This window comes from Chelonia mydas, chromosome 3 (assembly GCF_015237465.2).
Source record: "Chelonia mydas isolate rCheMyd1 chromosome 3, rCheMyd1.pri.v2, whole genome shotgun sequence".
Lineage (NCBI taxonomy): Eukaryota > Metazoa > Chordata > Testudines > Cheloniidae > Chelonia > Chelonia mydas.
The window spans coordinates 196,182,250-196,195,688 of NC_057851.1; the positions used below are offsets into that span (position 1 = coordinate 196,182,250).

Sequence of the window (13,439 nt, forward strand, 5' to 3'; positions counted from 1 at the left end):
AGACACAAGCTAGGGCAGGAACATAATGGAAAGAGCAGGAGCTAATTCCTCAACTTGAGCAGTTGTTTGCAGTTGTGCTTAGAGTTCTTCCAGGGATTGATTGTTTTAATCGGAGCATGAAACACTTCACAGAATCCAACAATGTCCATTATTTACATGCAACACATATGCCTTATGTAACCATTTATTAACAGTTTCTAAAGCAACTATAACCACATTAAATGAGAGCTATTTATTTTCCATTTCAGAAAGCATTTCTTCTTCAGTATTAACTGCCTACAGGGTAGCCTTTTAATAATGGCTTCGTTTGGAAAAAGAGTTGCTTTATTTACTACCATTCAAAATCCCTCTTTACCCTCTGAGGGTTTCTACAATGCAGTTATATTTTGACAATATAAAAATCTGCATCACATTGAAAACTGAAAATGTGGGGACAGTGTCAAGTAAATTTGAGTTTAACCTGACAATAAATAGCACAAGGAATAGCGTTGTGGTCATACGACGCTACAGGGTTCTGGTCCATGACTGGGACTACTACAACACAAATAATAGTTGATGATAAAATCCCTTTATTTTAAAAAGGAGTTTCCATGGAATTCAAAGTTTGCCACCTCCGAGTGCCACAGAATCCTGCAGTCTGCAGCTGCAGAATTTAGATCCAGTTTGCCCCCAGAGTATTGAAGCCTGGAGTTATGGATTTGTAGCTTACAAAGCCAGAAGGGACCGCTGTGATCATCTGATCTGACCTCCTGTATAACACAGGTGTCACGGGGTGTTCTACTCGCTGCCGGAGCGCCTCCTTCTGGCCGCATCTGTGGATTAGCTCTGCCAGTCCAACATCCCTCCAGCGTTTGCTCACTGCATCGCTCTCCTTGTCTTGCTCCTTTGAGACTCAACTGCTCCCACTTTGTGGCTTGCCCCTCCAGCCAGGTCACTCTAGTCCTCCCTTTCCGGGGTATCAAAGTCTCTCAGGACCCAGTGTCCCAGGCAGTCCTTCCTCTGACCGCTCCTTAATGGTGCCACTGCTCAGTGGCTGGTAGGGGAACCTAGGCCTGCTCTCTACATGGGTTCCAGCCTAAAGACCCTACAACAAGCAGTCAAGGTCTGCACAGTCCCGAACCTCACTGCTGTATCCCTGGGCTACTTCCTACCTTACTGTCTCTCACCTTGAGAGGGACTGCAGTCCCCCGCTTTCTTTCTTTTCTTTTTCTCCTTGTTATGGTATAACTCCTCAACACTTAGCGGTTTTTAGCCTCTTGCTCTGTCCGGTGTCTTTCAGGGAATGTAACAGTGCCTCTTTAATAATACCCCATTTCCCAATTCTTTTACTAAATCACATAATGTAATTATTTTTGCCTTAATATGTTTGAATTCCTCAAAAAGCCTTTCCCTTTCTTTATTAAAGCCCTGACATACCCATCAAATATGATGGATTGTTTCTTCCACCTTCAGGTAAATATAGTCCATCTCTGTGACTTTTTATTTAAAAAAGATTTCTGTTTAAGCCACAATGGTCAAATTGTACTCTTAATAAAAGCACTTCTGTAGCCCAATCCAGGCCCTGTATTACGATGTATGTCAGAACTCTAGGGCACCATTCAAAAAATCTTCTGCCTCTTTTTTCATTAATCCAATTTTTTTGCCATTCGTCTTTTACGTTTTTCTGTACCAGGTTTCCCCAAGTGTGTTTCTATGTCAATCCTTCCATTTCTTACAGCATTTTTAGCTGCTTTGTCCGCCATTTCGTTCTGTTATCACAATATGCACTGGGGTCCAAGCTAATGCTACACGTATCCCCATCTGTACTGACTCTGTTATTAGAAATATAACTTAATTGATTAAATCACTTCTACGTACTGAGATGCCCTTTTTTATTGCCATAAAGCCTGAGATTGAATCAGAAAAAAATTACCACTGCTGCTGGGCATACATCCCAGATCTAATTTATTGCTACTCGTTCAGCTGTGGCAGATTATCGCACGGGGTCCATGCCCAGGGGCTCTGGCCGATTTGGGACTACCGGAAAAATCTCTCTTTTCCCCCCCCCCCCCCACGGCCATGAGGCTGGAGGAGCTCTCCCCGTTGCGGCACAGAGTTTCTCCAGTCCTGGGGCCGCAGTTGGGGAGGTGCAAGGGGGAGAATGGGTTGGGGCCATGGGTGGAACGGGGCAAGGCCTCGGGGGGGGGTGGGAAAGGGTGGAATGCGGTGGAGCCATGGGTAGAACAGGAGTGGGGCTGCAGCAGAAAGGGTGGGGCAGGCCACGGTTCCAGTGCTGGGGCCCCCCTGCTTGCTCCAACCCAGGGCCCCAGGAGACCTTTAATCCACCTCTGCGTGACAGCCAAGTAGTCAGATATTCTTTTAGATGTACTGATGCCCAATTTTGGTATATAATATGCCGTCACTACTCTTCCCGTTTTGGGTTTGTTTTGGGTTTTTTTGTTTCTTTTTTGGACCTATCTGCGTATATTTGACAAAACCGACTCCACTTTTCATCTATATACTGGTATACTGCATTTTTAAACATCTACTGCCTCTTTTTTACCCTTAAGTTTATAAAATAAATATATATCCATGTTTGGACATGTGACTTTCCATCCATAACTTATTTTCCCATGACTGAGAGTTTTGATTTTATTCGGCTTTTCCTTGTCTTTCAATTCCTGCCTCCACACTTCATCTCAAACGGCACGTGGCTGTCTAACATGGCAGGGTATAGTTTGCCTATCAAATTCCCAACAGTGCTCATAAATTTGTTTAGCACTTTCATCGTTGCAGTTCCCGTTAACGTTGGCCCAGAAAGTTAGGTCCAGTAGTTTCATTCACAGTGTAACTGGCATTTCACTTGCAGCTCTCTGTAGTGCACACAAAGGTGTTGTTATAAATGCACCACACACCATTTGTAGTGTCTGGGCTTGCGTTAAATCTAATCTTTTAAGATCTGATTTTAGTGCTGCCCCAAAAGCTTGGCGGCCATAGTCCATAACTGGTATGATTAAGGCTCTATATGCCATCAGCAGTGTTTTCTTATCCACCCCCAGTTAGTCTCAGCAAGCCTTGTAAAGACTAGTCTCTAAGGTGCCACAAGTACTCCTTTTCTTTTTACGGATACAGACTAACACAGCTGCTACTCTGAAGCCTTGTAAACAGATTAATCCTTCCTGTACTTTTATCTTTAACATAGTTTATATGATCTTTCCAAAGTAATTTAGTATCAAATATTACCCCTCAGAATTTGAACCTTTTAACTACATGTGTTCTCCATACAGATACTGTTTACATTCCTTTTTCTAAAAAACAATCCTTTGGTTTTAGCAATGGAGAACTTGAAATCCCATGCATTTCCCCAGCCAGAGGTCTCTCAACACTTTGAGTCTCTCTTCTGCCACCTCAATATTCCTGCTCCTAATCCACAGAGCAGGGTGAATAGAGTGACAGCTACCCCAGCACGTAGGCTGATAAAAATGGTACACTGCAGGGAAGTGTTAATATTCAATATATTCGACATAACTTCCCAACTCTGACCTGTATGGTCCTTCTACTCAAAAATAAAGACCCCTGTATCTCATACTATTTTGTGTTACGGTTTCTAATTGTGTAGTGTGCTCAGTGGTGCATCTTCCTTTTGTAAAACGCTCTGCACCATCTCTGTAATGCCATTGTGTTCCAAGTAGGCATCCAATCTTCCATTCGCTCCATAATTTTACCCAGACAGGATATGAGAGCTCCTGCCAACGTGGCTACTGCCTTTCGCGGAGGCAGGAATTATTAAGCCAATGGGAGAGCTCTCTTTCGTCGGCTTAGAGCATCTTCTCCAGAAGTGCTACAGTGGCACAGCTGTAAATGATGTCATGTAGACATAGCCTTAGTCTGAATTCCATTCATTCTTCTAATTTGCCTGTATATTTCTGATGTCTTGGGATCTTAGTTTATCCACCCACAGTACTTACTCCAACCCTTTCTTTGATTTTTGTTTTTTATAATTCTTTGTGCTATTGCCTTACTTCTTTTATACTTCAGTAGATCTTCATTATTCATTGTATTTTTTGCTTTTTTATAGGATTTGTTTCTTTCTTTAACTGCCACTTTGCATTCCTCATTCCACCATGGAAAATGATTTTTAGTTTTATTTTTTAGTTTTGGGGTACTTAAATATCCTAGGTATGGTTACCGTAGTTGCTGCCATTAATCCCTTTGTTACATTATCACTGAAATTCTCTGTCATCACTCACCCAATGATTATTCACAAATTCAGTACATTTATTTGTAAATAGCTCCCAGTTAGCTTTCTTAAAATTCCAGGTGGGTCACTTTCCATTGTCTTCCACCTTACTTTGCCCTTGAAAAGTAATAAGTATAGGGAAATGGTCACTCCCCATTCCTTCTTCCATATATACTTCTCAGTTGCATTTACTTTCAATACTTGCTGTTATAATTCCCAGATGTAATTAGGAAAAACTACTACCTGCTGCATTAAATCTAGCTGGGGTGCCATTGTTTTAAAACTACTAGATTGTTTTCATCAATGAACTTTTCTAAGCATGTACCATGTTTACCAGTTGTCTTACTTCCCCACAATTTATGATGACTGTTTAGGTCACTGCATATAACATATGGTCTTTTAGCATTCTTCACTATCTCTTGTAGCTCTGAACTTCCTAATTTGCCACAAATTATAAATAGTATAAATCCTTAAAGAAATATTACTCTTCTGCATTGGGATCTCCGCAGTATTGTACGGTCGGCTTGCTTCTTCATTCTCGACTGCTTTGTCGTTTAATCTTTTCCTTATGAAAGTACAAAACACCTCCTCCTCTTCCTCGTTTTTGGTCTTGCCAAATGGCAAGATACCCTGGAATTTTAAAGGCAAGCTTTTCAGCCACGTTTCCTGGGTACATATGACATCTGGTTTAGCTCTCATTTCCAGGATATTTTCTTTTCGTTCTTGACCATGTGCTGTCAGGCTGTGTGCGTTCCAACAAAAGACTGAGATCCCCATACTAGTCATATTTCACCATTAACTTCATTCAAAATTGAACAAATGTGGTCCATTGACAAGTTGCTAATATACAAGTATTTCTCCATTGCCCTTCTGTTAATTTTCATTTTTTCTGATTCCCCCCGTTTGTCATATATAGTCCATCACTTCTATCACAAATGCAATAAACCTTTCTTTTTTCACTGCTGGTAGGTAATTGGGAAAACCTATTCCTTATGCGGCGTTTATCATATTCTTTATAGAACAAGGCTCTGTCTGCGGGTCCCCTTTTCCTGTGCTGATTGTCTCTTTTTTTCTTCTCCACGTGCTGCTTTGAAAGTCTCCTTCCAGTTTTCACATATGTTATTGACAGTTTTTGTCTTTTTTGTATCTCTTTAGCTTGCCGCAATACACCCTCCGTATGCCAGACTGTTGTTACCACCACAGTTACGACCCATGACCTCTGTCTCGTCTCTTAGCAGTTTTCATAGGAATGCTTTCCCCCACATTTACCACGTCTTGTTTTCCCTTTACAAACAGCCGCTACATGCCCATACCATTGGCTCTGATAACACCTTAAGAGCGGGGGTTATATGGCTGAGTTCTCAGTATCTGAAAACCTAATGTTACTTTCCCAGGTGTAGTTGCTCCCTTGAATGTAATCGGTACAGCTGTTGATGCCTTGCTTTCTTCTCGTTTACTCATTAGTAAGGAAGTGACTAATACTTTATCTTCTCCTATGCTTTTGGTTATCTCATCACTGGTCAGCTCTATTAGCACGCCATCTGTTACACCCTTTATTTCAGTCAAATACTTTGGTAGCTGGCAACTTATTTTAACTTTCCCTAGCATTTTAGTTTTTAGCAGTTTATCAGCTTGCTCTTTGCTTTTACATTCAACTAGAAGATCACCATCCCACAGCTTCCTAGCTCTTACAGTATCCCCTACACTTTTTTTTAAATCCAAGCAGCTACTTTCATAGGGTTAATATTGTGTAATGTTATTTCTTTGGCTAGGGATCTTACCAAGAGAACATTTTGGTTTATTTCCTTCCTCCAGCTTTGCTTTTTTGCTGCTATCATCATCTGATTCTGCTTCTATTCTTTTCTTTCCCCTGCTTTGCCCTGGCCTGCACTACAAACTTATATCAGTACAACTACGTCGCTCAGGGGAAAATCTATACCCCTAGTGTAGGTAGCATCTTCACTAAGCGCTGCAGCTGTGTAAGTGTAGACAACCCCTTTGTATCCATTCTCCCTCTCTAATAGACTCTTCTTCAGTTTCCAGAGTGACTTCATTTGGGGTCAGGGAATCCTCCATCACCCTGGCCCCACCCCCTTCTGCTCTCAGCTATGGGCTTTATATAGGCTCCCCTTGTTCCTGTCCAGCGGAGCCTCCTCTTTAATTAGTCCTCCTTGCTCTCTGGGTCCTCCTCCAGGTGTAGCCTAGGTGGGTAATTGGGCCTTGCTTACCCCCATCACAACTGGCCATAGAACTTCCCCAGCATAATTCCTGTTTGAACCAGAACATCTTTTAGAAACGTTTGCGGGGCCAGGGGTGAGATTGTTAGCCGGCGGGAGGCACCCTGACGGAATGCAGAATTATCCAAGAGTGGAATGTCACCAGTGGCAATCGCCGTACAAGCTTTTTAACAATAATTGCATTAGAAATCCTATTGTATTTACCCTATTGTTTACAGTCAATGGAAATTCCATCCTAATTCCTCACTATGGAGGCCCACACCAGGTGGACCCCACCCTAGAAAATGGATTGCATTCTTTTCAGAGTCTTTGCTTACAGGTAGCTAGTGATATTGACAGTACGTTTGAAATAAACTAGGCCTTTCAATCCAACTCTCTATATTTTATTACAGTATCACTTAAGCAAGTTATCGTTATCATCAGAGGCACAAGACTTCACAAATGAATCTGAAGTAGATGAAGTGGAAGCTGCGCTTTCCAATCTGGAAGTAACGCTAGAAGGTGGAAAAATGGATAACACTTTGGTATGTCATTTGGGGTCCCGTGCTCGCTCCCACTGAAGTCACTGAATCAAATCCCTTAGCTTTATCTCCTGAGAACTCTGGTAAGAAAGCAGGACCTGAAGGGTGTGACAGCAGTTTAGGAAGTGTGTTGTAATAGAATGTATCCTTGATTATCCTTAGGAGGACATTACAGACATACCGAAACTTGCAGATAATCTCAGGCTATTTAGGTGAGTAAATACATAAATATTAAACCAAAAAAAAAAGCTATGCATGTAAAGATTCCTTCCGTTTTGTTGCCTTTTAATTATTAATTATTATTAATAATTATAATCGGAGTTCTCTGAAAATTCTCCATCAAAACTTCTTTTGACAAAAAAAATTGCCTTTTTTTCCTAAATCAAATTTTTCACTTTTTTTTTTTCTTCCAATCTGAATTTTTTTTATTATTTTTTGTCTCCAAAAATTTATAACTTAAGGGGGAAAGTCCTCCTCAAAATCTTGCATTTCTTTCTAATATTTTTAACAATAAATACTGAAATATTACAGCTGGTTAGAAACAGTAACACAAATGTGGGGCCAGATTTAAATGATTTCAAATGGAGTTATACCAGTTTGAAATTGGAGTAATGCTTTGGTGAATCAGGTCTTTCATACCTAGCCTTCAAAGGGTTCGATTTTTTTTTTTTATTGGTAAAGTTCGATTTCACCATACATACACAAACAGATGAAAAATTATTTCTGTTGATCATAAAGTTTGCAGATAGGCAAAGTAAGAAAAATGCTACTTGAGAAGTTTTTAGAGTTTGAATTAAGGCTATTTACTTTATATATTTTGACATGTGATGTGGACAATTTGTGTTAATGATGATAAAACTTAAACATTTTTAATCTCAACATCTATTGTCATTAAATAATTAATGTCTGACCTCCCCATCATCTGAACCCCAATAGGTCCCCACAGCTGTGAAAATTTAAGTTGATTAAAATCGGAAAATAAGCTTAAAAATGTCTGTCAAAATTATTTTTTTAAATTGAATTCTGCCAAGCCTAATAGCCTGTAACCTGCACAAGAAACAGTCCAAAAAGTACAATTCTATCATCACATTACAAATGATCATGCGTAGACTGTTGTACTGAATCACATCACAGTAACTGCAAGACTGTAACATTTGTTCTTTCAAAACGGACCCAATTTTTAGAGAAACGAAGCCTTCTATTGTGGGATTATTTATCAGTTTCATTCTCTTGACAAATCATATTGAACTGACCTCGCTTGCTAAATGGCTCAAATAAATCTGCAATATATAGCTGTCATATTTGCATATGAAAGTTGCCAGTAAAGAAATCAATTCAGCAGTCATGACGCTTCCAAGGTGTGTTAAGATGAAAGAGAACTGAACCCTTTTAAGTGCTATCAGTTCCTTAGTTTTAGGAATGGATTGTTTGTTCCCCACCCCCACCCCCTCCCAACAAGACGGTTATCTTTAGACAGCATTCAGTGATTATTTTTAACCATTAAGAATGTTATAAATCACACAGGCATTTCAAAGTATATATGAAAATCAGATTAGACGTAAAACATTCCTTTAAAAGGCTAGTAGTGTTGTTACTAATACTTGCTTTGCACACTAAATACACTGTTTTGCAAACCCAAACACGTTTGCACCGACAGATGCATTCACATGCATCATGTTGAATCACTGTGTGTCATTGCAACATACTGGGGAAAACAATCTTTGCATTTGTATGAGTGATAGATAATATTGGCAAAAAGAAAAAGAGTACTTGTGCACCTTAGAGACTAACCAATTTATTTGAGCATCCGATGAAGTGAGCTGTAGCTCACGAAAGCTTATGCTCAAATAAATTGGTTAGTCTCTAAGGTGCCACAAGCACTCCTTTTCTTTTTGCAAATACAGACTAACACGGCTGTTACTCTGAAACCAGATAATATTGGGTAGTTCACTCGCATCTGGCCCAAGAACTACTGAACTATGGTTTTTTTTTGTTTTGTTTTTTAAATGAGTAATAAGTAGGGCTGGTTGAAAAATTTCTGTCCAAACTTCTTTTTTTTTTTTTTTTTTTTTAAATTGGGTTTTTGACTAAACAAAAATTTTCACAGCTGGTGTCCGCTTTCCTCTGAAATGTTTATTGGTTTTGCTTTTGTGGTTTGGGGTTTTTCCCATCAGAAAAATGAAAACCAAATATTATCCATTGCCAAAAAGTTTTTTGGATTTTTGATGTCAAAATTTTCTAGATGGAAAAATGCTCATTTTCCAATCAGCTCCAGTACTAAATGGACAGTACTGTTCTGTAATTCTTAAAGATTGATCATAACTTTGGTATTGGGACATGAAGGGTTTCACTACTGAAGTCAACAGTATTTTAAGCAGATTATGTTTTTAACTTAACATAGTGATTATGTCTCTTCAAACATATTAGGTTTGATCCTCCTCTTGCTAGTGTATTATCAGTAAAGTTACTCCTGATTTAGACCAATATAAACAAGACGAGAATCGCACCCAAGTTGTGGATAGTCCTGGAGAAAATGTTACTCGGTTAATTAAACAATTGCAACTCCTCCCTAAGGCAGATGCATTTAAACTGGTTTAAGAGGTTTAGCTTGCATTGGCAAAGTACTCAATTAAATGAAACTGATTAAAGCCAGAGTCAAACCGGTTTAAGTGTGTGTCCATGAGGGGTTTACAGCAGTTCTTCTAGACGGATTTAAAATTATTATTATTTATTATTTGTATTATTATAATGCATAGGAGCCCTAGTTAAGGACCAGGATCCTATTGTGCTAGGCACTGTACAAACACTGAACAACAAGACAGTCCCTGCCCCAGAGATCGTACAATCTAAGTAAAGATCAATTTAGTCAAACTGATGCAACTTTCGTAATAAAGACAAGGCCTCGGAAACCATCTGGAGCATCAGAATTAACGTATATGTTGTATTAGCAGTAGTGTATTTATCAGACAAAACCTCATTTAGCCTTTTTAGAAGAGACTGATACTGTTTTATTAATGTAAAACTTAAAGATGGACCTTAATCAATATTCTGGGTATAAACATACCTGGATTTCAGGGTAGCTTGGAGTTTGTTCTGGACAATGGGGATTGAGCCGTCTCTCACTTACAAAAGTGCAAATCATGAGTAACTCCTCTCAAGTCAGTAAATGAATGACCTTGGTGGAGCTACTCTGGGTCTATACTGGTGTATCTGAGAGCAGTCTATGGCCCAGTGATTTGTAGGTTGCAATATAAGCCATAAAACTGATTCACATCCTCTTTATTTGTAGGCCCAAGAAGCTAATGCTAAAAGCCTTCAAGCAGTATTGGTTTGTCTTTAAAGACACTTCAGTATCTTATTTTAAAAACAAGGAAGCTGGGCAGGGGGAACCCATTGAGAAGCTAAACCTAAAAGGTAGGCATTTGATTTTCCTTTACCATATTTACTCTTTCATTCATAGTATGGAAAAATTAATCTAGAATACACTGTAAATTGTATACTAAAAGATAAATATGGTAGCACTTAATCCTACAGCTGTTTACAGATATTGGCCTGTTTGGGGACTGATCATACAGGCTTTACCTGCAGAAAGAGGCCCAGCCAAATGGTGTTAGCCCCAAAGGAGGTGTTCCGAGCCTATCTGGCCTGACTTGCAAAGTGCTGAGGGCCACTGAACTCAGTGGAAGTTGAGAGAAGATGAAGATCAGACCCTCTCTTTGTGACACTTCTGTTTCCAAATATTTATACTGTATGTTTAAGGCAAATTCTCACCCCTGTCCTTGGGGGGGGAAAGTAAACTGGTAATAGAGGATTTGGGGTAAAATTCCAAAAAGTGCCAAAGACCCATTTTCAAAACTAGTCACTTTTGAAAATGGGCCTTAGCCTCGTAAATCAGTTAGGTGCTTTTGGAAATGTTACCCTATTCCACTAAACATGTCTCCATTATAATGCTCAGATCCATGTCGAGAATTTCAGACATCCTTGTGTGTTGACTTAAACATCATGCTCTTAGCGCTACAGGTGCTCAGCACTTTTGCAAATTAGACCAGTCATTTAGATGCCTTGCTTTGGGCTAATGTTTGAAAATCTTGCCCACAGATCATAGAATCATAGACTATCAGGGTTGGAAGGGACCTCAGGAGGTCATCTAGTCCAACCCCCTGCTCAAAGCAGGACCAATCCCCAATCAAATCATCCCAGCCAGGGCTTTGTCAAGCCTGACCTTAAAAACTTCCAAGGAAGGAGATTCTACCACCTCCCTGGGTAACGCATTCCAGTGTTTCACCACTCTCCTAGTGAAAAAGTTTTTCCTAATATCCAACCTAAACCTCCCCCACTGCAACTTGAGACCATTACTCCTTGTCCTGTCTTCTTCTACCACTGAGAATAGTCTAGAACCATCCTCTCTGGAACCACCTCTCAGGTAGTTGAAAGCAGCTATCAAATCCCCCCTCATTCTTCTCTTCCGTAGACTAAACATTCCCAGTTCCCTCAGCCTCTCCTCATAAGTCATGTGTTCCAGACCCCTAATCATTTTTGTTGCCCTTCGCTGGACTCTCTCCAATTTATCCACATCCTTCTTGTAGTGTGGGGCCCAAAACTGGACACAGTACTCCAGATGAGGCCTCACCAATGTCGAATAGAGGGGAACGATCATGTCCCTCGATCTGCTCACTATGCCCCTACTTATACATCCCAAAATGCCATTGGCCTTCTTGGCAACAAGGGCACACTGCTGACTCATATCCAGCTTCTCGTCCCCTGTAACCCCTAGGTCCTTTTCCGCAGAACTGCTGCCTAGCCATTCGGTCCCTAGTCTGTAGCTGTGCATTGGGCTCTTCCGTCCTAAGTGCAGGACCCTGCACTTATCCTTATTGAACCTCATCAGGTTTCTTTTGGCCCAATCCTCCAATTTGTCTAGGTCCCTCTGTATCCTATCCCTGCCCTCCAGCGTATCTACCACTCCTCCCAGTTTAGTATCATCCGCAAATTTGCTGAGAGTGCAATCCACACCATCCTCCGGATCATTTATGAAGATATTGAACAAAACCGGCCCCAGGACCGACCCCTGGGGCACTCCACTTGACACCGGCTGCCAACTAGACATGGAGCCATTGATCACTACCCGTTGAGCCTGACAATCTAGCCAACTTTCTACCCACCTTATAGTGCATTCATCCAGCCCATACTGGAAACATACTCAGAAACATTCATTTAAACACAGCCTTTCCATGGCGATAATAGTTAACGTCGGAGCAGGAACTAAATACATGTATCCTTCATTTCCTTTTGTCCCTCTGTCATTTAGGATGTGAAGTTGTACCGGATGTAAATGTAGCCGGGAGAAAATTTGGAATTAAATTACTCGTTCCTGTTGCTGATGGCATGAATGAAGTGTATTTGAGATGCGATAATGTGAGTAATGAGACATAAAGCACATTCCTCATTCTGGATGTTTATTATGGCATCTCCTAGGAAGGCAAGTCACAGAACAGCCCCTGTGATAGACCCTGTACGGATAAATAAAGATGCCACAGAGATCTCACAATCTACGTCAGACAGGATGCCACAAGTGGACAAAACAGGCGAATGGGCTGTGGGCTGGTAGAGGGGATAAAGTAACAAGAAAACGGAGTTCATTCATGTCGTCACATGCAGAGCCATTTGAAACAAGTACGCGAACAGTGAAAAATTTCAAAATAATGAAAATGTTTTGTTTTGAAATTTTCAGACACTTTTTTTTTTTCTTTTTTTCCCCCTCACATTTTCCCACTGGAAAAACAAGCAGCGGGAAGGATAGTCGAAAAATAAGTGATTTACACACACACATTTTTTGAATTTTATTGTACTGAAATTTGTCATGTTGACCCAAATGAAGATTCTTTGTGAAAATTTTCATTCTGGTAACAAAAAAAAGTTCCATGGACAATATCTCCCCCCGCCACCCCCCAGCTCTATTCCAAAGCATTTTATTTTACTCACTAGGCTCAGTAGCCACTGCTGGAGCCAGGAGAATGTATCAAATGGTTTCCCACAAATATTCACTTGGATAAAATATTGAATTTGCTTCTGCTCTGTTTATGCCTGTGGGTCAGATATGCTGAGCACCCACAGTTGCTACTGAAGCCAGTGGGAACTACAGATGCTAGGCATTTCTCGAAGTCAGGCCCTGTGTGAATGTTATACCAAGCCGGAATATTAACAGCTGATTTCAAATAAACATCAGAATATTCCAGGGAAGCCGCTTTGGAACTCGCGAAGTTAATCGTCTCCTGGGAAGCTGATTCTGCGTTACACTAACTCAATCAGAGAGCAGCACTGATACATGTGATTTATGTGTCCAAACGAAACTAATCGACACAGCTTGAATTTTGGGTGTTGAATGATCATAACGAACTGCTTGTGAGCAACAAACAGCAAGAATTTGGCCAGTAATTGCAAACGATTGGGTTTTTATTGCAG

At 40.4% G+C, this 13,439-nt stretch overlaps 1 protein-coding gene across 4 annotated transcripts in view; it reads left to right on the forward strand.

The window, feature by feature from the left end:
• The window catches only part of FERMT1 (FERM domain containing kindlin 1), a 40,182-nt gene that overhangs the window by 17,948 nt on the left and 8,795 nt on the right, over positions 1-13,439 (forward strand). For all 4 annotated transcript variants that reach the window (XM_043544074.1, XM_037896169.2, XM_037896167.2 and 1 more), the window contains exons 8-11: positions 6,849-6,980; positions 7,140-7,189; positions 10,267-10,391; positions 12,286-12,392. In XM_043544074.1, the coding sequence (XP_043400009.1) occupies positions 6,849-6,980; positions 7,140-7,189; positions 10,267-10,391; positions 12,286-12,392 (414 nt within the window). The remainder of the gene's footprint in view (positions 1-6,848; positions 6,981-7,139; positions 7,190-10,266; positions 10,392-12,285; positions 12,393-13,439) is intronic.